General features: G+C 31.1%; 2 protein-coding genes across 3 annotated transcripts in view; one reads left to right on the forward strand and one right to left on the reverse strand.

Annotated features, from left to right (window-relative positions):
• LOC129220237 (RNA-binding protein 34-like) overlaps window positions 1-242 on the forward strand; it is a 57,165-nt gene extending 56,923 nt beyond the window's left edge. For both annotated transcript variants that reach the window (XM_054854601.1, XM_054854602.1), the window contains one exon: window positions 38-242. In XM_054854601.1, coding sequence (XP_054710576.1) covers window positions 38-173 — 136 coding nt within the window. In that variant the 3' untranslated portion in view covers window positions 174-242. The remainder of the gene's footprint in view (window positions 1-37) is intronic.
• Window positions 243-2,253: 2,011 nt separating this feature from the next.
• The window catches only part of LOC129219981 (AT-rich interactive domain-containing protein 4B-like), a 46,018-nt gene continuing 20,839 nt past the window's right edge, over window positions 2,254-27,432 (reverse strand). The window contains exons 14-21 of the mRNA XM_054854303.1: window positions 26,066-27,112; window positions 21,957-22,033; window positions 21,354-21,542; window positions 20,293-20,371; window positions 14,123-18,566; window positions 6,670-6,822; window positions 4,297-4,437; window positions 2,254-3,838 (exon numbers count right to left, since the gene is read on the reverse strand). Of these exons, the coding sequence (XP_054710278.1) occupies window positions 3,780-3,838; window positions 4,297-4,437; window positions 6,670-6,822; window positions 14,123-18,566; window positions 20,293-20,371; window positions 21,354-21,542; window positions 21,957-22,033; window positions 26,066-27,112 (6,189 nt within the window). The 3' untranslated portion in view covers window positions 2,254-3,779. The remainder of the gene's footprint in view (window positions 3,839-4,296; window positions 4,438-6,669; window positions 6,823-14,122; window positions 18,567-20,292; window positions 20,372-21,353; window positions 21,543-21,956; window positions 22,034-26,065; window positions 27,113-27,432) is intronic.

Here is a 27,432-nt window from a genome sequence, read left to right on the forward strand (position 1 = left end):
TGAATAATTATTTATTTTTGATGTTATTCTTTCATAGTAAACAACATGCCCTGAAAATTAAAAAAGAGAAATCAGAAAATTCTAATTGCAGAAAATCAACAAAGAAGATCATGAAATTGCAAAAGAAAATAGCTAAAAAGAAGAAAATAGCTCAAATATTTGGAAATGTTTGAATTTTAGTAAAATCTTTAATTGCTTTAATTGTTTTCTCTCATTTCACATAAAGTATTTTTAAAATCTTATTATGCAGAATGGAATGCATTACTCCAGTAAATACAACATTTCTTACAATATAGATATATTTATTTCTAACAATTGCACAAGCGCAAATGAAAAAATAGCAGAATATTACAGAATGTAATAAGTACATTATAATAGTTAAATCAATATGCCATTACAGTAACTACTACTTGAAGAATTAACATGCAGTATACAAAGGAGTTATGAGTACTAATATAGTAATGCTCTAAAAATATGCATGAACACCACTGAGGCATGTATTGCTTTCATTTTATTTCAAGTGGTATAAAATTTACAAATAGAGATGAAATATGAATGAAATGACCAGGTAATGAAAAAAGAAAACTACAAAGTGAGAATGTGAATATTTTTCAGTATTTAACAACCCTCTTCAAACATATAGACTAGATAAAACTTGGTGGAAAATTTCATTATTGACATATAATTTTGTAAAACATTAATATACTTTTACTTTTAAGAAACATTCTCCACCAAAAAAAAAAAAAAAAAAAAAAAAGTATATATATATATAAATATATACATATTAAAAACAAATTGATTTCTATTATCTTTATTGAACAAGAACTTTTTCATTATACAAATGATAAGTTATATAATTATAAAATGCATGCTTTTGGAAATGGAATATGAACATGAAAATACACAAATATATTCACAACCTCAACATTGATCTAGATTTGTACCTAGGAATTTAACATGTATGAAAAGAAAAAAAAATCAACCAAAAATTGACTTATGATTGCGTTAACAACGAAAGTCTATTCAAAATATTTACAATGATATACAACATCATAAAATGTTAAAAACGTCAAACAAAACAAAATATATATAAAATTGCCAACACTTTCAGATCTTAGCATTTCATAAAAATGACAGCTGAGTAGTAAAAGTCTAAGAGAAAATTATTTTAAAAATGAAGATGTAAAAATTACTTCATACCTCTGTCAATATTTTGTCAATAAATGACTGAATATAGTCAAACTCAAGTTAAATTTGAAGTTAATTTCACATGTAAAATTCATTGCATTGATTTAAGTACATCATTGCCATGCCATAACTTTTTAAATGCTTGATTAATATTTTATTTCAGTCAAAAAGACAGTAAAACGATCTCGTGATTTTTGTAAAAAAGATATATATATATATAGAAAGTATGTACAAGAAAAGTAAAACATACATTTGCACACATCAAATGCACGCATAAAACAAACTGACTAATATTTTCTTTTTGGATGGTAGGTAAAACATAGAAAAAAATTTGAAATTAGTTCAAAACAATTATACTGTACAATAAATTTCTCATATCTGTACAGTTTCAGAATCCGTTTTCTATAAATCTTTTAAAAGTATATACAGCTCTTTACCAGCCAATGCAAACATTTTGTGCAGAAGAGCAAAAAATGGCCGATATCTTTTTATGACAATATCTACAAGTCTGGAAGTAGTGAAAACTTAATAAATAAATTACTAACATGACACAAAATTTTGTACCACAAATGCATCATGAGATAGATTTACATCATCAGTATTATATATAAAAGTATATAAAATAATTTTCTCTGTTTTAAATGACATACATGACTTATCAATGCAACAAAGAACTAGTCTATGCAAGCAACATGATCTGCTTAAAATGTTCTACATTTTAATAACTATGCATAGTTGTTTATGTTTTTCTGAACATGTTTTGGGTCTATTTTGCATGGTTTTAAGCACAGTGGAAAGAATAATTACATTAATGTATTAATAATTTGAAAAAGCTAAGAACATAGAAATGATTTTTCAGATACTTGAAATATGTATCGCTATTATATATCTAAGTTTCGAATAAATTAAAGCATAATGCAAACAAGTTAGAAAGCTTTAAATACTATACAAAATAGGGAACTAAAGAATATATAGCGCCACTCCATGGAAAAGTAGCCATTTTGTCCTGCATGTGACACACACACAGTTCATATATTTCATTAAAAAGTAATAAATTTAAAAGGGAATAATGAAACTTTTTACTTAATAAATCACACATACATGTGTGATTTATTATATAACAAAATTTTGTTCAAAATACCTTTTTAAAATTATTATTTTTAATAAAATACACGAATCGTCACATGCAAGACCAAATGACCATTTTTCATGGAATGGCCCAATATATATATATTTATTTATTTAATGCATTAAAAACTTATTATTCACTACAAAATTTTGCTTTTCACTACGAAACTGCAAACATTAGTTGTTAATTTTCAAGAGATTAACATCCAAACAATAACATTGATTGAATGCTTTTTTACTGCACAAATATAACTATAATATAACCAAAGCAGTATGGTACACAAATTAATTTTTCTGTTGCTTTTAATAATGTGCTGTAAATGAACAGATCCTTAGATATATTCTGATTCCATAAACTGATGGAGTTTGGTTTGTTCACTTTCTGCTTCAAAGCTATATTTTGTTAAATTATGTAGCTACTAAAACTTCTGGTTAATTAATAATTTGAAATAGGCATAATTAGTGTTGATATTAAATAAATTATTATTATACAAAGCTTATTTTTGCAAAATGATTTAAAAATTAGCTGAGTAACTTTGCTGAATAGCTGATATAAATAAGAAAATTTTTGCTAATTTTAAACATTAATAATTGTAATTTAGATATTAAGATTTTGGTACTCAATTTTAAGGATTCCCAAAGGTTTTCGGAAAATTGTATCCAGATTTGCTGTTCTAAACAATTGCTAAAATTAATTTAATACAAGTCGATTTTAAAAATAAATGCATTTTTACAAAAAATCATCTTTACCTGATACAATATTATATTATTTTGCTAAGCAAGGTAAAAGGATGAACACTACATAAAACTTAAATAAAAGACAGTTAAAATAGTATAGATGTAATTATATAAAAGGAAAGTTATATCACTTTGAGTTGCAATATTGTTTTTAAAATTAAGCTAAATTTTAAAAAATGCCAATGCATAATTAATTGGAGTATTAATTTACAAGTAGCATCAGTGTTTTACCACGCAAAATAACCCAAAAATGTTTTTAAAAAACTAGTAATTTAATTGCATAGATTCATTCATAATAAAATTTTATATACAGATTCTCAATTGGGCCTTGTTTCTTACACTGGAAACATAGTATTGATTGAAAACTGAATCAGAATACTTGTTAGAAAAATGATAATAAGCAAAATAAAAAATATGTATAGCAATATTTACTATTAGCTATACACACTATTTATATTTTAAAACATACAAATTCTAAGCTTGTTAAAACCAACAATGATCATATGGGTATGATAATTTTATAGATGGCTACGGATTTAAAATATTGAATTCATTAAAATATTATTAAAATTAATTTTATTTAAAAAAATGAACAACATATGTAATTTAACGTATCTGATTCAGTTCACAACCCATACTGAAACTAGGCAGCTCTCTTTACTTACTACATAAAATCTTACATTAAAATTACAATACAAACAATTATTTGCATTTGATAAGGTATATTAAGAACAACTCTGACCATCTTCAGATTGTACAGATGTGTTCAAGTTAGTTGTACCAGCTGAAAACAATTTAAAAATATAATTAAAGACAAGCAAAGAGATATGATAGTCAAGTTTCTATTACATCACCACTATGCCATATTTGATCAAATTGAAAAATTCAATAGCAAAATTATCTTTTGGTAATGGACTGCTCACTGCTCAACTACAGGTTGTGCTGACAAATAAAGGGACTTCTTTGGTATATTTTAGCTACCATAAACAAGGAACAATTGCGGTTTTTATGGTAGCTATAATCTAATTAAAAAGCTTTATTTTTAAAATCAATTTTTCAGCCTTATGTTACATTTTTGCCATGTGTACCACATATTTTCTCCAAAATATTTATAAAGATAGTTAAGTTTATTTATTTTATTAAAAATACTAAGAACCATTTGTTCAACAACTGACATGTTTTTCAAATTTTTGATCAGCAATATAATATTTATCCATTATACTAATATGTTTTATTGCATACCTGCTTCTCTGATTCTTTTTCGTGCTTTTCTTCTTTTGTGGTCTATTGCAATGACTTTTGCTCTAAGAGCCATGTATTCTTTCCTCAACTCTGCCATTTTTTCTTGGATCACAGCTATCCTTTTCTCGGGATCTTTATCATCTATAAGTAAATAAAATATTTATAAATATCCATACACAGAACATACACACATCATAACATGTATATATATTTAAATGACACAAAAATGAAAATTGGGATGCGAAAATTTGGAGCTCACACAGGAACTATAAGTTTGTTTCCTAAAATTATATGCAAAATGCTTTACTTACTTACTTCTGTAAAAGTAATACCACATTACTAGCTGTGGAAAATGCTTAGTAATAATATGTTGGAGAATATTTTAAAATAGAGCTTTAGGGGAATAAAATGAAAAATGAAAAAAAAAAAACAAAAAAAAAAAAAAAAACAGTAAATTAAAAGAATTTTTTATTACAGTAGAGACTTGAAAGTTCGAGGCTCCGCTTAATCCGAGGTGCTTCATTTATATTTTAAATTTAATTTTTTTAATCGCTAAAAAAATATTTTCATTAAAATCTTAAAATAGAAATTTTGCTTCTGTAAAACTAATTAACTACCAACAGTAAATAATGAAAAGACATCGAGAAGTTTGTTTCAACAACTTCCAAAGAGGCACGAAATATTCATGAAATATAAAATGTCTATCACGACTGCAAGATATGTATTGAAAGATGCCTTGGAGATAATAACTTGATACGAAAAATTGACATTGATTTGTGACAAAGAACGTGTTAACATCTCTTTTGGAGTATCTTGATTGCAATAAAAAAAAGGAGGTGCACAACTTGACGCCAGGCGAGTTTCAGAAATGAAATTTAAAACTTTCACAACAGTTTTTGTACTATGCAAGATACATACGCACTCTGATAGGTACAGAAAACTCGTCGAAATGGTATCCGGGGCAGTCAAAATGCATGTTTTGATGGCTTAAAACTGTGCGCACATAAATACGCACTAATATTGTGAAAAACTAAAGTTATAATTCGTTTAGACAATTAAAGTGTAAATTTATGTTGAAATTTGAATAATAACTTTTTCATAAAGAAAACTTTTTTTTTTTTTGCACAAGGAAGTAAAACGTGTTCCTCCTTATGTCATCTGAATAGTGTCAATTTTCAATCTGGAAGAATTTTCTGGATAATCTGAGTTTTTAATAATCCGACGTGATATGAGCCCCGATTAACTCAGATTTTCGAGACCCTACTGTATTTCTAAAGACTGTACATACAATAAAAATATTATTTTAAAATACAATTCAAGTTAAAAATTACTCTTGCAGAATGTTCTCACGCATTGCTGAAGAAACAGTGGAACCCTAATTCGCGATACCACGAATTATTTTGTCTTTTTAATGGGCATTTAAACAAAATACGCCATTAAACAAGTCTGAAAAATCTATAAAAATGCAAAATAATCTTCCAACTAAATAAACACTAAAAGTCCCATTAACATGTGAAAAAAAATCGGTCAAATAAATCTATCAACTTTTAGAAAGTAATAGAAGTTCTCTGGGACTGCTATACAGTTTTAGATATTGCCAATCTTTTAGAATATTGAGATTAAAAATGCAACATTAAAGCCTTCTATAAAAATAAAAATAATCCACCAAACAGATATATTCAGTAATTCAGTCTTTAAACACAATGAAAGTGAAAGCAAGCGTGGGGGTTCCAAAGACTGCTTCTCCAGCTTACACTTAAACTAGGCCCTTGCGATTCGACTCGTGAATTGAAGGCAAAGCTTGGGTATTTTTAGCAATAAAATTACTGTCCTGAAGGCAATTAAAAATATGTTAACATTGCAAATTTTGGTGAAAAATTGGTTGGTATATAAATCCTCATATTATCAGGTGGATTTGCTTTAAACAAACTTCAGCAGGAAGATCTTCCTTCGTAGGAAATATACATTAAACGGATTCCTTGGTTTGATTGTTTAAATTTTTTTAAAAGCATTTATTCATTTTGCATTAGCACATACGAGGAAAATGCAATCTTTCCACTCTAAATTATGAGAGAAATAAGTTCATTTTTACTTGTAAAACTTCCAAAACTTATTTCTGTAACATCTTACAGACTTGATCTGCTTTCCACTGAGCACAAAACACCAAAGTTGAAGAGAAGAAGAGTTAAAGGAGACTGAAAAAATGTAAAAATCTCCATAAGTGAACTTTTTAGAGCACAAGTTTGGTTATTTTTGAGTGCCCCTCTCCCCTGTGCATTTGGTATTTAGTTACATGACCAATTTCTTACTAAAACCTAAGACAGAGCTTCAAGATATGCAATTTCAGAATAAAAGTCCTTTTCTGGTACTTACGAAGAGGAACATAGAAATTGTATCTGGACATCCCATCTACTACAGATAGCCTACTTGGTGAACATCGAGTGAAGTTTATGTTGGAGGTACTTCCATATGGGGGTGAATTTGAAGTAGCCGGAGAGGCACCAGATGAGTCCTCGCAGTTCTCAACTGAAAGAAAAATTTTATTTTTCAAGAACTATTTTATATTTTATCAATGAAAAATATTATATTTGTTTATTTAATCTCTTATATATTGTAAATGATTTGTTATAGGCATGGTAAAGGGTTTTTTTTCCCTTTTAAATTTGGATTGTTGTTGAACTTTAATGTTGCAGTTCTAGTTCGTAGAAAAAAGCTACCGTCTTAGAACTTAGAAATTGCACTTTAATAGTTTTAAAATTTTCATTATTTTTCAACAATGGGTTGCATTTTTTTCTGGCACAAATTGGAATACTTGCTTAGTTATGGGCAGGTATACTAAAAACTTGCAATGGACAGCTGAATGCAATTATTTTCAGAAAATACACAAAAAGAGTATTCAACAATTACTTATTTTACTTACAACATAATCGAACTTAAAATATACTGATTTACCAATTTGTGTAACACTAAAATGGATTATTAAAATTGCTTTTGAAAAGCTCGTATGCACAAAAACAACAAAAATAAATAGAACTGTTCTACTACTGCATTTTTTATTTGTTGTTTGTCAAATTTAGCTTAAGATTTATCATCAATTTTAAATAATAATTTTGACTATTGAGATACATAATAAGCATATATTTACATGCAGGATATGCTTATGACAGCTCATCATTTAAATATGCATCAAAATTAATATTGTTCAATGCTATCAAAGTTGAAGTCTATCTTATGAATAAATACATCAACAAATTAGTTGTTCAAATAGTTTTTCATAAAGGGGGGGGGACATTATTTTAGGTGTCAAACTTTACTGAAATGTGCGCAAAATGTAAATGAATGAAAAAAAATTTACTGCATGTTGAATCTCAAATACTACCCATGCTTATCTTCTGGAAAATAAAGTGCTATGTCAGGAGTAAAAAAAGGAAAAATTGCACGGCTTAAAATTTGGATTTTTATTTTTAATATTACGCAAAACTATACATATATATTTATATTACGCTGTCTTTTAAATATTAAAAAAAAAAATGTTTCATTCTTTTTTATTTGTAGAAATGATAGCATATAAAAAAAGCTTGCATGTATTTAAGATTTTAACAGATATTTCAATTCTTTTTATCAGTTTCGATTTCCCACAGCACACAAATTAGATATGTAAACGATACTGTGCCGTTATATTGTTTAACATTGATATTTTCTTACATCGATTAGGCAAAATTCTGATATCTCCCTATATCGTTTCACGTCGTCTCACTGATGACGAGACAGATGACGTCTTTGAAAATTGGTTTTTAAAACCTAAAAACTGCGGAAATAAAAGAAAAAATACAAAAAGTAGAAAATCGCTGATCCGCGGAAGATTTTCATCCCTGCTATGTTAGGGTGTGGGTCCTAATGGTGTAGCCTTAATTATTTCCCTTTAAAACATTGCAGGCAAAATCATCATTACAATTGATTGAAGTCTGGATTTTTCATTGCAGTATGAAATTGCATCCCTAAAGAGTTAAGTGTTGAAAAGTTCCGACAAATGCAAGAGTTTAATTTATCTGGATGGTAATGAGAACTATGACAAAAGCAATAAAGTGATCTCTCGCTTATACGCGACTCTGTTATACGTTTTTCACTTTTGCGCGTTTTTTCACAGGGCCGGCCAGTGATATAGAAAAATAATGTTAACTCTTGTTCATTTATATGCAAAACCTAATATGCACCTTTCACTGATGCGCAATAAAAAAATTCAAGTTTTGGTTAAATTACGTACTCACACTTTGCTTATAGGAAGATTTGTACCCTTCTTGTTGTGTCTCTTGGAATGTATTCACACGCTTTTATTCCATTATGCGGATTCTTTTAAGAACGCGTTCTTTTTCGCACAAGTGTGCAAATGGGGGTGAATTAGTCTTGTGGCTGACATCAAGAGGGGAGAACAGGTTACATACGAAAAGGTTGACGTCACTAAAAGTAGCGGTCAAGCGGTACGCATTTACGTAGCCTATCGAAGATCTTTTGCATTCTCGTAGACTATAGCTTTGGTTTGTGACATTTATTAGGTTTTGGGGAATTCGCTTACGTACTGTACAGTGTATAAAAATGACAAAATGTACAACTTTAAATTTTACATTTTTATGAAATTGCAATGTATAAACGGAAATTATGTGCATATTTATTCATTAGTATTACTAGTGTACTATTAGCATTATTTTAATTGATGTTATCTTATTACATGCAAGTTCATTTTTAGGGTTTTTACTTATGCCCGAAAATTTCAGTGGCCCTTTTGGTCACGTATAAGTGAGATGTCACTGTATAAATTTTGATGGTGATGACTATTTTTGCTGTGATATAGGAATAAAGTGATTTATTTTGTGGTTTTTTAGGGGGGGGGGGGCGGGTATTTAGAGATACGTTTACTATCAATAATGGAGATATATTCAGTAAAATTTGTAAGAAAAAACGTGCGAGATATGTTTTTTAACGTAAGACCACTAGTACTTAAACTTGCCATGTATCATTTCCTATATCTAAAAACAATCACTTGCATTTAGCTACCAATTAAAAGGTGTTTTTTGGAATGAAATAAAATATAGAACCAGTCACAACATGTGACTATTAAGGTTCCTATTAGCAGGGACGTAACTAGAGGGGGCAGACGGGGCTTGTGCCCCGGGCGCCAGATTTTAGGGGCGCTAAACTGACAAAGTAAATGCTCAAATTAATATTTGTAAAAAAAAGATCAAATTATTAGAAGTCCAAAAAAAAAAAAAAAGAAAACACTCTCAGTGCGGGCGCAGGCAGAAAGCTTGAATGGTTTAATGGGATAAAGAGCGGTAAAGATAGACCGAAAGAGAGCGAGGATGGCGCAGTAAATAGCATGAAAGTATTTTCTTAGAGTGACTAGTATTTGTTATATCTTATTTAAAGAACCTCCCTCTCGGAAGAGGAATATAGGAGCAAAGCTACAAGAAGTACAAAACAGCGGAAATGCTCAAATGTCATTTTTATACAATTAAACGTCATAAAACTGCCAACATGATGTTTTCCTCTCATTTACAATGACGAGAGCTTGTCTACCCCAAGAAATTTTAGACTTAGTTTCAAATAATATACAATATTTAAATATGACAATATTTAATAAGACAATATTTTATATATGCTTAAATCATCTACTTCAATTAATATAATGTGTTAGAAATAAACTATTTTTTACACCTCTCAAATTTTGCTTCGGTACTTTTGATGCATATTTATATTTACAGTAGAACCTCATTTATCTGGCTCCCGTTTATCCAGACGTCCGGCTTATCTGGATCAAATTTGTAGAGTTAGAAAATATATTCACTAAAATGATAATTCTAAATTAATGATAGTAAGAACGAAACTATAAATGTACCAAATATTCAATTATTTTGATTAAATACACAACTGCTATATATAGGTCGTGCAACCAATTATGGTCATCTAATGAACTATGTGACGTATTTGGAGTGTCAGCCTGACACCACTGCCAGCTGAACTATCAATGAACAAGTATTTGCGAGTAACAATTCTATGTACTTTTGCTGCAAAAGATCGGTTTTCCCTGCTAATAAAAGATAAGTCTTCTTATTTGCGAATTAGTTATTGCTTATTATCCGTACTATCCGGATTTTCGTTTATTCAAATTGACTTCAGTCCAAGTTAGTCCAGATAAATAAGGTTGTACTGTTAATGGAAATAACCAGAAAAGAAACTCACTGAAAACATGTAATGTTAATATGTTTAAAATTTGTGTTTTTTTTTAAAGGTTAATAGAGTTTTGATATGAAGCACATTAGGTATCTTTTTCTAAAAAATGTTTTTCAGATCTATAACTAAATACCAGAGGTGGAGAACGTGCGTCCTTTATAAAAATTAGCTCTTGTAATAATTAATATTTAATTATACAGATTGCGACAATTTAAAATGTGTTGCATATAAAGTTTTCAAGGTAATGTTTAAATAAGACAATCTGTTCAATGGGATGTTTTCCTTCAGTCAAAAGTACTACTTTTAGTCACTGAAATGGATAGAATGAGCAAAAAAATAACATGGACCCAGAAAATACTTTCATTTTCCCCAACAGTTTTTTTTAAATTAATTTTTTAAAATGTCCGATTTTTCAAACAGGGCGTAGTCTTGATGTCACAAATGATGCACTTTGCCGCATCTTTCCACTACGTTTCCACATTATGATAATTAGGCAGCAAATTAAAATTGCACTCTACGCTTGCTATCAACCATACCGTTGCCAATACACGTGAGTAAAGATGCAAATTAAATATTTTGCACTGTGAATGGCAACACTGAATAGCATTTCTTCATTTGTGATGTCCTCCGCAGATGCCGTAAATAATAAAAGCGCTCCGATTTAAGCAAGTTCTTTAAAATATTAAATGTAAACAAATGTATCAAAAAATGGTCAGATCCTATGTTTTTAAGCATGTTCTTTCAGAAAAAAATACTTTTAAAATTTTGGAAACAACCCCACTCGAGCTATTGTAAGTTGTCGAATTAAAATCTATATACTAAGTAGCAGCAATATTCAATTAATTTCACGTGAGAAACAAAAACAAAAAGCCCACTAAATTTTTCATCGGAGTAAAAATTTTTTCACACGTTATTGCGGTATATTGTTGAAAACTGTTATTTTTCTTGCAAATTTCTTCACAGTAGTATAATATAAATATTCAAAAATAAATAAATGAAAACATTTTTGTTTTATTGTTTTCATTTAAAGTGGTAATTTCAAATTCACATCTCGATACATTAAAAAAAAAGTAACGTCAAAGAAATTGTGAAAAGATGCCTGTGGTGGGCCTGCGTCCAGGAGACCTCAGATCACCTAGCCTTAAAATTTTGTGCAAAATTACTTCGAGCCCAAAGGATTTGAACCTGGGGTTGTTTACTTTAAATTTCTAATTAGTTTTTTTTGTAATTAATTTTTTAAGCTAAAATTTCACATAAATTGCCTTTCAAAGGATGAAAGATTTCTCACATCCCTTAATATTTCATGTTGTTCCAAAAATATTTTTTCTGCATCAAATAAAGCTTGTAACAATTTTATCAACAAATTAGAACAGCAGGTATAAGGGTTTCTATTTTAACGAAAAGTCCTTTGTTCAGTCCGGAGCTAAAGAGCAAAATATATTATTAGAGACCACGGACTTAAAAGCAGTTTTTCAAACGTACAAAAGTGCCGTTTTGCAATGCTCAGGAGCCCCTTTAGTACAAGCGCCTATAGCTGTGGAAGTTGGTTCAAGTTTATTTGGAACGAGGGAAAATGCTCTTCAAAGCGATTTTTTTTTTTTTTTGTCAAATATCATCTCATTTATGCATATTTCAATCAAATTATCTTTATATTTTTGAGTAGGAGTGGGATTGTGCTCAAAAAATTAGCTCTTCACTTAAACTCTATTTTCAATGGGAGGGAGAGGGGAATTTTCATTTTGTTCGAAACGGAACTCGAAACGTGTGTTTCAATCTGATTCTTTCTGACAGACGATTTAAATCTTCGCGAATCAAATAAGGTTGCGAAGCAATCTTCGGGGGTTGGTATGCCTCAGCGAGCAGGAGCAGAGCCACCTGATAAAAAATAATAATACAACAAGTTGTTAATTATTCTCTTGTGAAAATACAAAATAGTTTTCCTTGAAAAACTTTGTATGAAAATAATAAATGAAATATTTAATTCTTTTTACCCACTATCGAAATTTTAAAAAAGAAATCTAGTGATAAAACTATAAAAATATAACTACGTAAAAGTCGCATTTATAAGCTTATCAACACATGTGGCCTCCTTATCACTGCTTAATTTAAATTTATATATTCAAAATAATAACTTTTTGATATTTATTTTATGGGGAGGGGGGAGGGGCGCTGAAACGAGGTCTTGCCCCTGCTCGAAAAGGACCTAGTTACGCCCCTGCCTATTAGTCTCTTCAATTTTTATATATCTTATTTTATGAGTACCAGACTAATTATATGTGAAGCCTAGGTGTATGCATGCAATAGTTAAAATTTTGAGGTTTTTCGACCCCATGCTTAACAAAAATGCAGAAATAATGAACAAAAATATTAAGGCAAGCTAATATTAGTTTCTCCCATTTCTTGATGCCAAAAACTATTGCTACTTTTGGGATTTTGTGTATCAGTAACACAAAATAAGTTTTGTTGGGAATTCCAAATAATATTATCAATTATTTACGTTTATTTTGATATATTTGGCTTTAATTAAATCCCTATTTTCTTTTATCCTGCAAAGTCACAAATGCTAATTTTAATGTTTGTAACATATTTTCTGATCTTAGACACGTGTGTGCCTTACGTCATGAAATGACGAAGTTCTTTTTTCATTGATTGGCCGCCGTTCTAACATCGGGAAATGCGCCTATCAAATGCATGTCTTGAAATCCATGTAAATGTCTCTGGCTGACTATATATGTTGCTTCGGTAGCTCAGTCTTTCTCTCTCTCTTTTAAGGCGCCGTATTTTTCATGGTCAGCCAAGTCGGCTGTTTGTCGTCATGCTCTCGATTAGGCATTTTATAATTGTAAACTTTATCTGCAAACCTTAAGACTGAAACTTCGATTACATAAATGACTCTTCCTTTGTCATATTACAAATACTGGTTTTGCATGTTTTACTAAATTATCTGTGCTTCGAGAGAACTTATTTTGCAATTTCATATTTCATATGTAAATAGCTCGCCAAGGATATCATTGTATTTTATCACCATGGAGGAAATAAAAAGAAATAATTTCAACAACAGGTATTGTTTTCTGCAAAGGACTCCAATTACACTCTGAAACTCAAAAGGACACTAATTAAATTAGTCATCCGTGCGATAACATCATTGATAAAATCTCATCGTACAATAGTTTTATAATAGAAATAAAAATAAATCCGAGATAAGCTGCAGAATTGGAAAAAAAAAAAAAAAATTACCAGCTCTTGTTCATGACAGGACTGTGATTTGAGCTCATCACAATATAAAATGTATTTCCACAGAAATTAAACTTTAAAATCGTACAGTTTGCAGAAAATATAAAGGTAAAAAAAAAAAAGATTTTCAACAGTAAATGACACTGCATGACAAATAAGTTTTAAGTTCCTCTGAAGACAAGAGTTTTGATAGTTAGGAATGTATTTTTTAACTAAGAAGAAGGTCTTGGCATAAACAATTTGTGACAAAGGTGAATGATCATTAAACCAAACTAATTAAAACAAGGAATGAGTACAGTATAGGTTGTGTTAAGATAGATTGCAAAAGCATAATAAAAGAACATTAAAAAACAAAAAAACTTACTTTTAGGCATTCTTGAGAAAGATGATTTGTGCCTGGGTGATTTTGCCGATTCTGAAGTCCTTCTCATTCTTTTACTTTTCTTTTTCCTTTTCGAAGACATATGATCATCAGGCTCGACTTTAGGCCTTTTAGGGAAATTCTGACAAATGTCTTCCTTTGGCGGCCTTTCCGAAACCGACTTGCATACGGCAAAAGCCAAAGTAGCAGCAGCCCGGTATTCTTCACTTCCACGCATAACAGTTCTATTAGCATTCACTCGGAATATGTCAGAATCACCTTCACAAGATTCACGACCAGACTGAGTACTCTCAGGATAGTTCATGGAAAATGAATCTCTCTCATGAGAAGGAGAACTAGAAAGAAGTGATTCAGTGCTTGATGGTGTTGTCGGTGGAGTATTATCTAAAACAGCACTGGTGACTATGCTATGCTTATTTACAGGATCGGAAGTTTCAATATGATCAATGCAAGGATACACATTAGCCAAGGGAAGCCGCTCCATTTCATTGAGTCTATTTCCTTCAACACTTGACGAGCCAGAAGTGTCATCACCTAAATTGCTGATATCAACAGGACTTGCAGGCACTTTCTCTTCGCATAAGAGAAATGACATATCTGGGTCGTCACTCTTTGATTCTTGCCTCAACAAATTCTCGGGACGAGATGAAAGGGTATTTAAGTCCTTACTTTGCTCACCGAAAAACTTATCTGTTGCATCATCCGAAGAGGAACACTCCTTAGCTTTAAACTTTTTCCTATCTTTCTTTTTCTTCTTATCAAGCATTTTAGGTACAGTGTCTTTTTCAGAGTCTGTATCCTGATTATCTTCTAAATGTATCTTCCTCTTCTTTTTTGTTTTTTTCTCGGAAAAGTCTTTCCTATCATTGCCGAATTTGTCACGGTTTTTCTTTCCCTTTTTCTTTTTGACCAGTTCTCCCTTAGAGTCAAACTCTGATTTCATCATCTTCTTGTCCCCTTTCCTTTTTTCTTTCCGTTTTATTTTTTCATAACTTGAATCTCTAAATTCATCACTAAATTCTGCTTTTTTAGAATGCTCACCGAGCTGGTCTTCATGCTTGGCAAAACGCTTCTTATTTTTGTTTTTCTTCAGTTTCTTAGCTCTGATTTTATCTAAATCCTTGTTTTTGTCCATATCCTCATCAAATTTTGATTTCTTCTTAGATTTACTTTTACCTTCTTTTCCTTTACAGTCTTTGTCATCATCGAAGTTTCCAAATTTTTTGACTAATTTCTTACTTAACTTTTTTCTTTTACTTTCTTTCTTAGATATCAAAGAATGACTTCCGTCTTCAATATTACTAAGATTATCTTCACATGTTAATTTGCTTTCAGGTATCACATTAGAATCTGAACACACATCCATTACCTTATCAGAAGTACTTTTTTCTGGTGAAGAAGTCGATTCAGATGATGTAAGTGGTTCTTTTGGTAGAATAGAAGATTCATTTGCTGCAAGAGAATCTTCGTTAGTAGTGGTAGCATCAGTACTTTCAATTGTATCTTTCGCATCATTTTTCACATCATTTTCAACAGGTTCAGAACTGGTTATTTTTGTAGTTTCTGGAGTACGCATTATGACACTGTTCTGAGTAAAACTGCTTGAACACTTTATCTTTAACAAATCATCAAAGAGTGAATTTTGATTTTCTTTAGGATCAGTGTTTGATTTTTCAACTTCTGCTACATCAGACGGAAAGAGTGGCGAAATACTTTCAGAGGCTTTTACAGATGCTTCAGCTGCCTTGGACGAAAAACCTGGAGCCATTTTTTCAATTTCTGATTTACTAGTGCTACTATTACTTTCAGTTGAATGAATATCCTTTTCAACTTCTTCAGTTTTTGGAAATTCTGGCATGCTTTTTGTTTCAAAACTGTCAGATGCAACATTTGTATCAGAAACGCATTCCTTAGAAAGATCATTTTCCTCCTTAATAATTGAATCAGAGCATTGAGGGGGCAATGGCGTGATAACTGAAGTTTTTTGATTAGGTTTGGGATCCTCAGATTTGGTACTATTACTTTCTTCTGCAACTGGTGATAAATTTAACGCAGGAACAGTATCTGATTTCTTGACAGAACTGGTCTCTTTAGAATTCTTGACTGATAATTCAGCTTTGGAAGTCACTTCATTAGAAACATCACATTTCTCACTAATTATTACATCTTTCAAATCTGTATTAGAATCGTTTGTATCACTCATATCTTCACATATCCTCAAAGAGTTAGATGAGTCTGATCTCGACAAACACTTGGAAGAATCTTGAGATCCTCTAAGAAAGTCAAAATTAAGTTCTTCCTTTTGTGGTGGAGGAGAATCAGTAATTTTTTGTCCAGCAACATCTTTCTTTAATCTTTCCAAAATGCTTGGTATAGTTTTGCTTAAATCAACAGTATCTGTTGATTTGGGTTTGATGCAAAATGGATTTTCAGATGAGGTTGAAAGTTTGAATGGCTGTTCAAGAGTTTCTTTAGGGCTTGGATTAGAAAATGAAAGCGAGAAAACATTATCAGAAATATTCACAACATTTTTAGGTTCTTTAGATGAAAATCCACTACTACTTTCGACTAGTAAATCAAAAGTATCTTTAGGCTTATTCTCATTTTGAGATGGACTGCAACTAAATTTTGCAGGACTCAAAGTGCCAGTTTTAAAAGGTAATAAAGAAGGAACTGCAGGCTTATTTTCCAAAAATTTGGGGAAAAAGTCATCTTTTTGCTTAGCAGGAATTTTGTCATCAGTTGAATCTTTCTTTACAACTTTTTTCTCTAATCCTTCTTCTTTCATTTCTTTACTTTGTGTCACAACATTTGACGGCTTAACAGGACAAAATATATTTGGAGCAACTATTGGAGCTCCTAAGTTTTCTTTTTTCCCAAAATCCAACTTTTGTGGAGCATTCAAAACAGGAATAAAACCAGATGGAATTGATCGTTCACACTTAAATAAATTAGAGGACGATTTTAACTTTGAGTCGAACAGTATATTAGACTTTGAAATGAAACTTGGAGTAGCACTTTCAGTTGAAACAATTTTGCTCAGATTTTCCATGGCTGATTTTTCAGGAGCAACAATCTTTTCAAATGCACATTTTTCTATCAATCCATGTAGACCGGAAAAACTCAAAGTGCTTTTGCTAGGAGTAGAAGGTTCAGCAACAGATGTTGTAGATTTTAAAGAAGGGGAAACTACAGCTGAAGATATAGAGTGAGTACTTAAAGACATTTCTTTAGTAACAGGAGGTGTAAGCTCAACAGCTGGTGGAGTAGCTTTAGTGGCTGCAGATGGAATCAAAGGAGTAGATGCAATTTTATTACTCGATGAAGATAATAAAGAAAGAGGTGCGTTTTTAATGGCTGATGAAGAGTTTGGAGAAGAAGATGCAGTTTTAATAATAGGTGAAGGTATTGGCGAGGAGCTACTTTTAATGGTTGAAGAAAGAGATGCAGTTTTAATACTCGAAGAAATTAATGAAGCAGATGTAGGTTTAAAAACTGATGGAAGTGCAACAAGCGAAACTGAAGCATTTTTCACTGGAATTAGGTTTGCACTAGTCGTAACTGTACTGGAAGTTGAATTAAAAGAAGTATTTTTGGAAGAAGAATCAGTTCCATCAATATTACATTTTACTGAAGGCAAAGGATTGATTAAAGTGGGGAGAATGGATGACTTTTCAGTTTTTACTTCCTTTTGTTCAGCAGAGGCTGGAAATAAGATTTTAGAAGGTTTGATGATGTCAGAATAATTTTTTGGAGCAATCGTGACTGGAGAAATATCAGACAGTACAGAAGTATCAGGTTCGCCCTTTATATCTTTAGATAAAACAATACTATTATCCTTACAACTGTCTTTCATTTCTGCTTTTACTTTTTCTGGTTCTTTCACTACATTTTCTTCTGTTTTACAAACATTTTCAACAGGCTTATTTTCAAAAGAATCAGCAACTTTTGAAATACAAGGCAAAAATTCATCTTTCATATCATCAGTACTTTCTTCGACAGAAATTGCTTTCTCTAATTCAGTTATGTCACCTCGTTTTACATCTTCAAGTTTTTCTTTTTCTTCATCATCACTAAAAAGCTCTTCTTTAAAACAGCAATCACTTTGATTCAGTGCATTGTCTTCAATATCAGCATCTCCTACGTCATCATCATCTAAATCTTCTTCAACATCACTTTCTGAATCTTGTGATGTATCTGTCAAGCCAATTGTAGTACCAGACTTCCTTCGAGTTCTCTTTTTAGGCTCTAAACCACTAGATAGTGGTGAACTTAAGGATTTCTTATCTGATCGGGTTGCTCGAGAGCATGATACTGATGAATTTGTGCTACTTGTTGAATTCTTGCGTACAGGCTTTGTATTTAGCATAACCCCAGGTGGTTTACCTCGGTCAATTTTCTTGACGTTAGTTGATGGCAAAGGACTCTGGAAAAAATAAAAATATATTTTCAAACATCAGGTTAAAAAAAAATCAATTGCTTGAATGCTCAATAATTTAAATGATGCAAGAAACTCTCCCCCCCCCCCTCTCTGCAAAAAAAAAAAAAAAAAAAAAAGATTTATGCACTAGATTGCTTTCATTTTTTTTTATAAAACAAAAATGAAACAAATTGACATCCAATGACTTTTAAAAATGACGCAAAAAAAAAAAAAAAATAAGGTTATGAGAGGCCAAAAAACATATACCTTTTCAGTTAATGTTTCAAAGATATCTCTGATCATTGAAGTCTGAAATAGTATGAGATTGTAGCTTATAGTCTTTTAGAGGCTTCCTTCAGAATTTCAACAAATCAGCAAATAACTCCTGCCGTAATTAAGTTAGAGAGTTGAAACAAATTACGAAGAACGCGGAAAATCCTACTCTTTCCAACGATATATAATACAGTCGGATCCCGCTACACACGATCCGACTTGCTCAAAATGGCTATAACGCGAGTTTTTCATGAGTAATGAATTTTTTATTGCTGATGCAAATTACTTGCTTGCAACATGAAATTTTTTGGAAAGGAGCAGCGGAGCATTAGAATGGGCTTCGTTGGCACTAAATATTGGTTTTGTGAATAGACTGTCATCCCTTTAGCATCACTGACAGCGGAAGTTCACACATTGTATTAGTCTAAATAACGCTTTGCTTTAGTTTATGCAAATTGCCGTTCCGATTCTGAATGGGTTTTTTTTCCTTCTTATGAACGTTGATAAAACAGAATGGTTTCCAAACAAGGACTTTCATCTCAAGTTAGCAAAAGTGGAAAGAAAAACAAAGTTTCTGACAATGCAAGAAAGGGTAAAGATTCTTGATGCTTAAACAATTATAAAGACCCTCGAAGGAAGCACGCCAATTAGGTATGAGTTAATGTTCGATATGTACAATTAAAGTTCAAGAAAAGGAAATCCGAAAAAGTTCAGAACTTAGTTTTAATAATGAAGCTCACAGAGTAGTGTCTGAGCAAAATACAAACATCATGAAAATGGAAACCAGGTCAGAAATAGTGGTGTTCCTACAATGCATAAACTTCATAAATTTTAAAATTATAATTAAAATTACGATATCTACTGTTCAGTGCTATTATAATGCAGTAATGTTCTTTCTGTAAGTACCCTACTATTAAAGTACATGTATCTAATTGATCATTGATTTTGTGCTTCATAACAGAGTAATCATGTTAAATAGTAACGTGTTTTCTAAAATACAGTAAAAAGTCAGTTCTTTATAAAACATTCGGTAATATATAGCTAAAAAATGGTTTGAAACAATTTGAAGGGTGTTAACACATGCCTGAAATAATTGGGGTGCTTATAAAAATTTTCTAAACATACGTTGTTCCACAACGCGAAATTCGGACTTACGCGAGGGGTCTTGGAACACATCCCTCGCGTAAGTCGGGATCCGACTGTATTAATATGTGCAAGTAATTTTTCACCCCCACACTCGGGAGTTTATGTGAAAATTGGGCCTAAATTGGAATTAAAAAAAGAACAATTCATCGAATTTTTTTCGAACTGGCCTGCAAACCTTCTCAGGACTTAAAGGAACAAACTGAAAATTTCAGCAAAATCAGCAGGGTAGCTCTCAAGTTTTGCGAGTTCAAACACACAAACGCTTTTTGGAGACTTCATTTTATACTATGTAGAGATGAAGAAAGCCACTCACCTTAGAAGAGCCTTCGCCTTTTTGTTTGTTACTGCTAATAACTGCAACAATATAGCTTTTACGAACCCATTCATCATACCTACAATTAATAAATTTAATTAAAATTCATGAAAAGTCATTTTTAATCTATACTATTTCACAAAAGTTTTGCATTTACTTGTGAATGGTAAAATGCTATGTAATGATTAAAATACTAGAAAAATAATTATAAATCATAAATAAAAACTGTATTTGTCAATTCTAATCACAACTGGTTCAAAATAGTTTTTTTCAATTCACATCTAATGTATAAAAAATGCATTCCAATTACGAACTATGTGACTCTGTTCCTTTTGAAAAGTACATTTTCTTCAACCTATTTATAATTCGATTAATTTAAGTACTATAAAGTATCCACTAAAGTAATTATTTTTCAATGAATACTTAAATTGAAATTTTTTTCACGAATTCATAATTTTTACTTGTGCATTTATAGAAGTAAAGAATCCTTTTAAGACTTAATTATCGCAACAGCAGGGAAGATTTGGTGCTGGGAAACCAGTGTCATTATTTTTCTGATAAAATATTTTCCTTTTAAGTAAAATATGTTCTAGTTTAAATTTTGCCGATTACTGTTAACATTAGAAACAGGGTTCATACTCTATTTGGATGAAAAAATTAGCCTGGCAGCATTGTGAATGTTGCGCAGATCCTAATCACAGCATTATGACTTTGCTAGGTTTAGATGCTCCAACTAGACTAGATCGGCCGTATACCGAAACGTTACCAGAGATATGGTGCATCCCCATTATATATTTAAGTATCAAGATTGGTAAATGGAATAAAACCAAAAATTCTACGTGGGGTTGATATGCTATGAAAACCAGCAATTTACTGTTCACTGAAATTGGATTTGCCAATTTAAGAGTAACTGTACTATAAGAAATATTTTTCTAGCTTTGTCCAAATCAAGTTTCTATTCAGTAAAACACAATTTATTACATTTTGTTACGTGCAAAGAAATGTAAATAGCGTGCACCACCAAATATTGCCAAGCTGCAAGAAATATACATTCAAATTACCTCATATTCCATCCAGCATAGTGAACATAAAACCTTTTTTCTTGACCTTCCATTTCTATTTTTAGAACTTTAGCTTCATATACTTTTTGCATTCTTCCTCTTCCGTACTTGACTTTGACACGATCACCAATTTCAATTTCATTGTGCTTAACATCTTTATTAAAGCTTTTTTCAGAATCATTACCAAATCTGAAATGTAAATTAAATATATACCATACATGTAAATTTATATATACTGTGTACTATTAATGATTAATTATTATTATATTATATAACGATTTCAAAATGCTTAAAAAAAAAACTTCTCAGAATGACTTCTGTTCAATAAAGCTAATAGGTTTCATTTGGGTTACGAAGTTCACAAAGATAAAAAAAAATAAAGGCATCAATATGCACACACAATGCTATTAAGCCCAAAAACGATAAAGTTTGATGTGGATAACCAGTAACTTAAAAGTTAGAAACATGCCCATTTGTTGTAATGATTTAGTTTGATTTTTTTTTCAAATAAAGTCTAAATGAAAAATCTAATCATATCTCCCAATGAAAGATAATTCCTAAAAATTAATAAGTTAAGTAAAAAAAAGCAGAGTAAGTACTTACTCATCATCAGAATCTGTAAAACCAGGGAGTGACTCTTTATCATCTCTATCCTCCAATTTTAAAGATCTTCTCTTGCCCTATTCAAACATTAAAAACACAAAGATCATAAATACAGCAATTAAAACAAGCTCTTTTTTAATTTCAAAGTTTGGAAATCATAAAGAAAGAAATTATACAGAGTAATGAACCTTGGTCTGAGTGCATAGTAAAATTGCTTTTTTGCTCATCAAAAAGTATGAAGAAAAACTTTGACTAGAAGTAGTTTACAACTACTTATGAAAAAGCAGTTGTTGACGACATGAGGAATACCGGAAAGAGACTTGTGTGCCGAAAGATAATGAATAAGATCGAAAAACACACAGTTCGATTTGCCAAAGATTTTGCTAACAACTTAAGCCAAGCATAAAAATATTCAGGATTGGAAAAGAGGTTATTGAAGAAAGATAGCACAGTAAAAATCCCTGGGAAAAATCAGAAACCATCAAAGAAATACCAAAAAGAAAAAAAAATGCCATACCATTCAGTGCAAAATGGACATTACAGGTAAAGCCCACAGCAGGGTCGTTTGGTTTAAACCAAGTGGTTGTTTTTTTTAAAACCATGTGGTTTTTTTCCAAAATGGTTTTTTTTGAAAAACTTCATGTTTTCTCCCAAATGTTTCCATGAATTTTACATATTATTGCAAAGAGTAAAATCTAATTGCTGCAAAGTAACTAGCAAAGCTTCATAGATAAATTACAGATTTAATAAATTCAGAAACTTCTACTTTTTAAGGTTATGCAAGTTTGCTAAATAGTTTTTCTTTTTTCAAATCAATGCAGCTTTCCTATTAGGTGCATAAATACATAAGGGAAACCAACTAAGTTTTTCCAAAGTTACATGGGCAAAAAAATCCAAGTAGCTCTTTTTTACTTTCTTCTATAGCTAATATATAGAAGAAAGTATTGGATTCGTGCAAACTTTTGAATTTCGACGGATTCGAACGTTTTGAGGTGTACTGAGTCCATTTCGACTATTTTTGGAAAATGTCTGTCTGTCTGTGTGTATGTGTCACATCTGTGTGTGACCAGTTTTTTGTGGCCGCTCTACAGCAAAAACCACCACATGAAATCAAACGAAATTTGGTACACATATGTGCCGCTATGTGAACTTGTGCCCATTGGTTTTTGGCGCGAATTCCTCCAAGGGGGGTGGAGCAATGGGAGGTTTTTTGAGTTGCGCGTGCTTGCTATTCCTCAGGAAGTAACTGGCGGAATCAAACAAAATTTTGTCCATATGTTGCCATTAACAGGAACAGGTGCTGATTCAATTTTGGTGTCAATAACTCAAACGGGGGTTGAGCTATAGAACGTGTTTTGTCGTCAATTGTGACTGCTGTATCTCGAGAAATAATGAATGGAATGAAAGAAAAATTTATCGGCAAGTAGCCCTTAGTGGGTATAAAAGCTGATTTTATTTTGGTGTCAACAGCTAAAAAGGGGGTAGCACAATCACCCGTTCTTTTTTTCCATTGTGAGTGCCCTATCTCAAGAAGTAGTGCTACGTTCTGGTTGAAATTTGGAATATATGTGAATCCATATGTAAACAGACTTCGGTTCAATTTTTACGCCAATCGCTCCAAGAGGTGTTGATTTTTTTTTTTCGAATAAAAATAGCTTTATTAATGCAACAATAAGAAAGATAAATCGTAATAGATTGTCGTCTGCGTATTTCTCGTGATTTTAATTGTATGGAAATGATCGGAAATATTATCTCAATGATTTAAAATTTTAAACTGTTGCCATCTTATGTTTGTTAACAAATAAAATATTTGTAATTAATTCAAGCAAGGCTTTTAAAATAACTTTCAATTTTCGCTCTTTGCTTTGCTTTTGCAATAATTCAGACATTGGGATGGTCGTCAAGTTTTTGCATGTGTAATTTTGTTTTTGTTGGGAATATTGCTTCCTCATCAAGCATGGGGAGGGATCAGAAAAAAAAAAAAAAATATTTATAGAAGAAAGTTTTGTAATGGCCACAACATACTAGTTTATTTATTCAATTATTTATTTTCTTTTTGAGTGTTTTGCATTTCAAAATAGTCCGAAAAGCATATTTCAACCAAAACTTCATTTACTACCTGATTTACTTGATTACTTACGATTTATGGATAAAGATTATGTACCATTGAAGCAATGCATAGTGTATATAGAAGTTAATATTTAAATAACAAGAGAAAAAAATAACTTAAGAAGTTCAAGAACAGTTAGAGTAGGCATAAAATTTTGCTTATACCTACACTTTTTGCACCGCCGATAGACTATGCACAGTCAGAGCAAGAAAAGAAAATATATAAAATTATGAAAACAGAAAATATTCATGTAACTCAGTGCTCTCATTGAAAAAAAAATTAATACCAAATTTTCACCTTTCAAAGAACTTTTTTTGTATAACAATATAATAAAAGAAGTCTCATGTATGAATGATGGAAGAATCAATAAACATTAACTTTTATGAGTCTTCATTATGAAAATATGTTAAAAGAGTATTATCATGCTGAGGCTTTTAATTATTTTTTTTTCTTTGATAAATAAAATAGTATTCCTAAATGCATCAAACCAGAAGAAATAATGTCTATAACAGAAAACATAATGATTTTTTTAAAACCTACTTCTTCTTTTTCTATAAATATTGTCACTGATACATTAGGTAAATAAATTACTTGACTTGACTTTGACTTTTAAAGTTTTGTAATGTACATCAGACCTTGTGATTCATTTGTAGATACTGCAAAATATTTTCCATGTTCAAGAATGCGTGATTTTAACATTACTTTTATTTTTTTATTTATCATAGCTATGATTATGAGGAAATTAATTAACAAGAATTTATTCTTGGTTATTTGTTTGTAGTAGTTAATAATGTCTCAACTATCACAGTAAATTAATTCTTTGATAATTTTTACCAAGGCCCATTTAGGTGTTGTATTTTTAATAATAATTTAAGATTTTCAAACAACATTCTCCTACAGAAATCTCTACGTATGAGGAAATGATTACAAGATTTTACTCTTAATTATTTAATTAATTACGAAGAAAACAAGTACAAATATGAATAGTAAACATTCCTTAACAGTTAATTGATAAAATTTTCATGATTTTGTGAAAAAAAATTTTTTTTTTTTTACGAAGAGTGAAAAAACCAAATAAACCCGATTTAAACCAAAAATCCGTTCAAAAAAAAAAAAAAAAAAAACTTTTTTTAACCAACCCTGGCCCACGAACCTTTCAGGAGAAACTTACAATTTTATTTGAATCGAAAAAAATCAACAGAATTAGTTTCCAATGATGATTGTGGAAAACAGGATGTTGTTAATTAGGAAGGCAAGCTCTATCCACAGAACACAACTAAAAAGATGGAAAGTCTATATTTTCCCTGCAAATCATAGAGTGTCCCCACACATGACAAGTACTTAAAAAATATACAAGCTCTTTTTTGCAAGCTAGCACTGTACAACATTAATAATAAGAAGCAGGAGCGTGAACGGGGGGGGGGGGGGGGGACACCTGTTGGCCTGGACCCAATATTTTTAAAACTAGGAGTGAAATATAGGGGCAACAATATGAAGGGGGCCCAAAAAGTCATTTGTGCCCAAATTTCTGTGCACACCCCTGGTAAGAAGCACAACTTGATGTTTGGAAAATTGCAGCTGCAGGAATAAAATCGATTCCGAGGAATATTTGTTAGAACTAAGAAAACTTAAACTGGTGTTCAAGCGGGTGTCCCTCACGTGACAGCAATACTTCATTAAAAAACAACAGTTAAAAGAGGTATGAAGAAAAAGTTTTGCTTAAGAAATTATGTTAGTACAGTACTTTCCTTAGGTGAACAAATTATTAACTTTTAGCATAAAATAATTGACACATAAACAATTGTTAGGGGAAAAATAGTCTAATATTGTCCTCCACATAACAGTAGAATCACCCAGTAATCATCAAAATGCATACATTTTACCTTAGCAGTAACATGTAGCATATTTGTCTGTTTAGCACAGGAGTATAAACCATGTTACACATAAAAATTTTTAAAAAACCTTATATTTTTGTATGGCACAGAAGAATCAAACTTACTTTGTTTGGAGGTTCATCACAATCATCTCCCTTTAACTGTGACCCTGGACCTTGTCTTTCAAAGTCGTCCTGTGAGGTACTATCTTTTTCATCTGAAATCTCAGCCTCATTCATTGCATCTCCATCTTCACTATTAGGAGCATCGTCTCTCTTTTCTCTCAATTTTGGCCGAGGTTTTTCTTTTACGGGTAAATCTTCCTTCTTTATTTCAGGCTCTGATTTAATTTGCTTCTCATCTTTTATGCTTTTACTATCAGTATCTTCTACAATTTTCTTGCAAGTATCAGAAGATGGAGATTTATCTTCTCTTTTAGGCCTAACTAATTTTTCTTCCTTTTTTTCTTTGGCAACTCGATCAAGTTTCTTTTTAGGAATGGGCTTTTCTTCAACAGGACTTTTAATGTCTTCCTTCTTTCCTTTAACTGCTTTTTCTTCTTTTGGCTCTTTAGAAGAATCTCTTTTTTCTTTCACAACTTTTTCTTCCTTCTTTTCGCGGACAACATTTTCTCGTTTCTCTCTAACAGATTTTTCCTCAACTTTCTTTTCTTTTACAACTTTCTTCTCTTTGTTAATTTTTTCTTCTTTCTTCTCCTTTGGTTTTTCTTCCTTAACATCTTTCTGTATCTTTTCCTCTTTTTTATTTTTCTCATTTGGGGATTTTTCTTTTTTATCCTTTAAGGCTTCTTCCCGCTCTTTTCGTTCCAATTCTATCTTAACACTGGATCTTGTCCCTTTTTTCTCTGGACTTTCATTTTTCTCTTTTCTTGCATCTTCCCTTGTTCTAGCCTTTTCTGGTTTTGTATCTTTCTTTTCCTCTTCTTTAACACTATCTTTCTTATCTTTGTTGAGAGATTGCTGTCTCACTAGTCTAGGTTTTTCTTCACGCTTCTTCTTCTCATCTTTATCTTTTTCATCAGTACGAAGTCGTTCAGGTTTCTTTTTGTCTGGGCTCTTACCTTTTTCCTCAGACTTAACATTTTCTTCCAATTTTGTGTCTTTTCTCTCATTTGTTTTAGCTTTTTCATCTACTTTTTTTTCAGTAACAGCCTAGAAAACACATTATACAAAACAATAATAAATAAAAGCATTCTATGTGGAAAACATATCAGACCTCGATATATGGTCACCCACTTAGAAGGTCAATCCGCATATAAGGTCACTTTTCTAAAGTCCCGGCTTGCTGAATAGGAATTCTATGTTATGTATTATCGGATAAATGGTCAGGTTATAATACATTAATCGCTTATAAGGTCACTTTTGTCTGACTTCTTTAAATGATTTCATTGCCTAATCGATTCACTTCCAAGAATTTTACGCGATATACGATCCTTAAAAAGTGAAAAGTCATTTTTCCTATTAACGTAGTA

This window comes from Uloborus diversus, chromosome 4, assembly GCF_026930045.1.
Source record: "Uloborus diversus isolate 005 chromosome 4, Udiv.v.3.1, whole genome shotgun sequence".
NCBI classification, from domain to species: Eukaryota; Metazoa; Arthropoda; class Arachnida; order Araneae; family Uloboridae; genus Uloborus; species Uloborus diversus.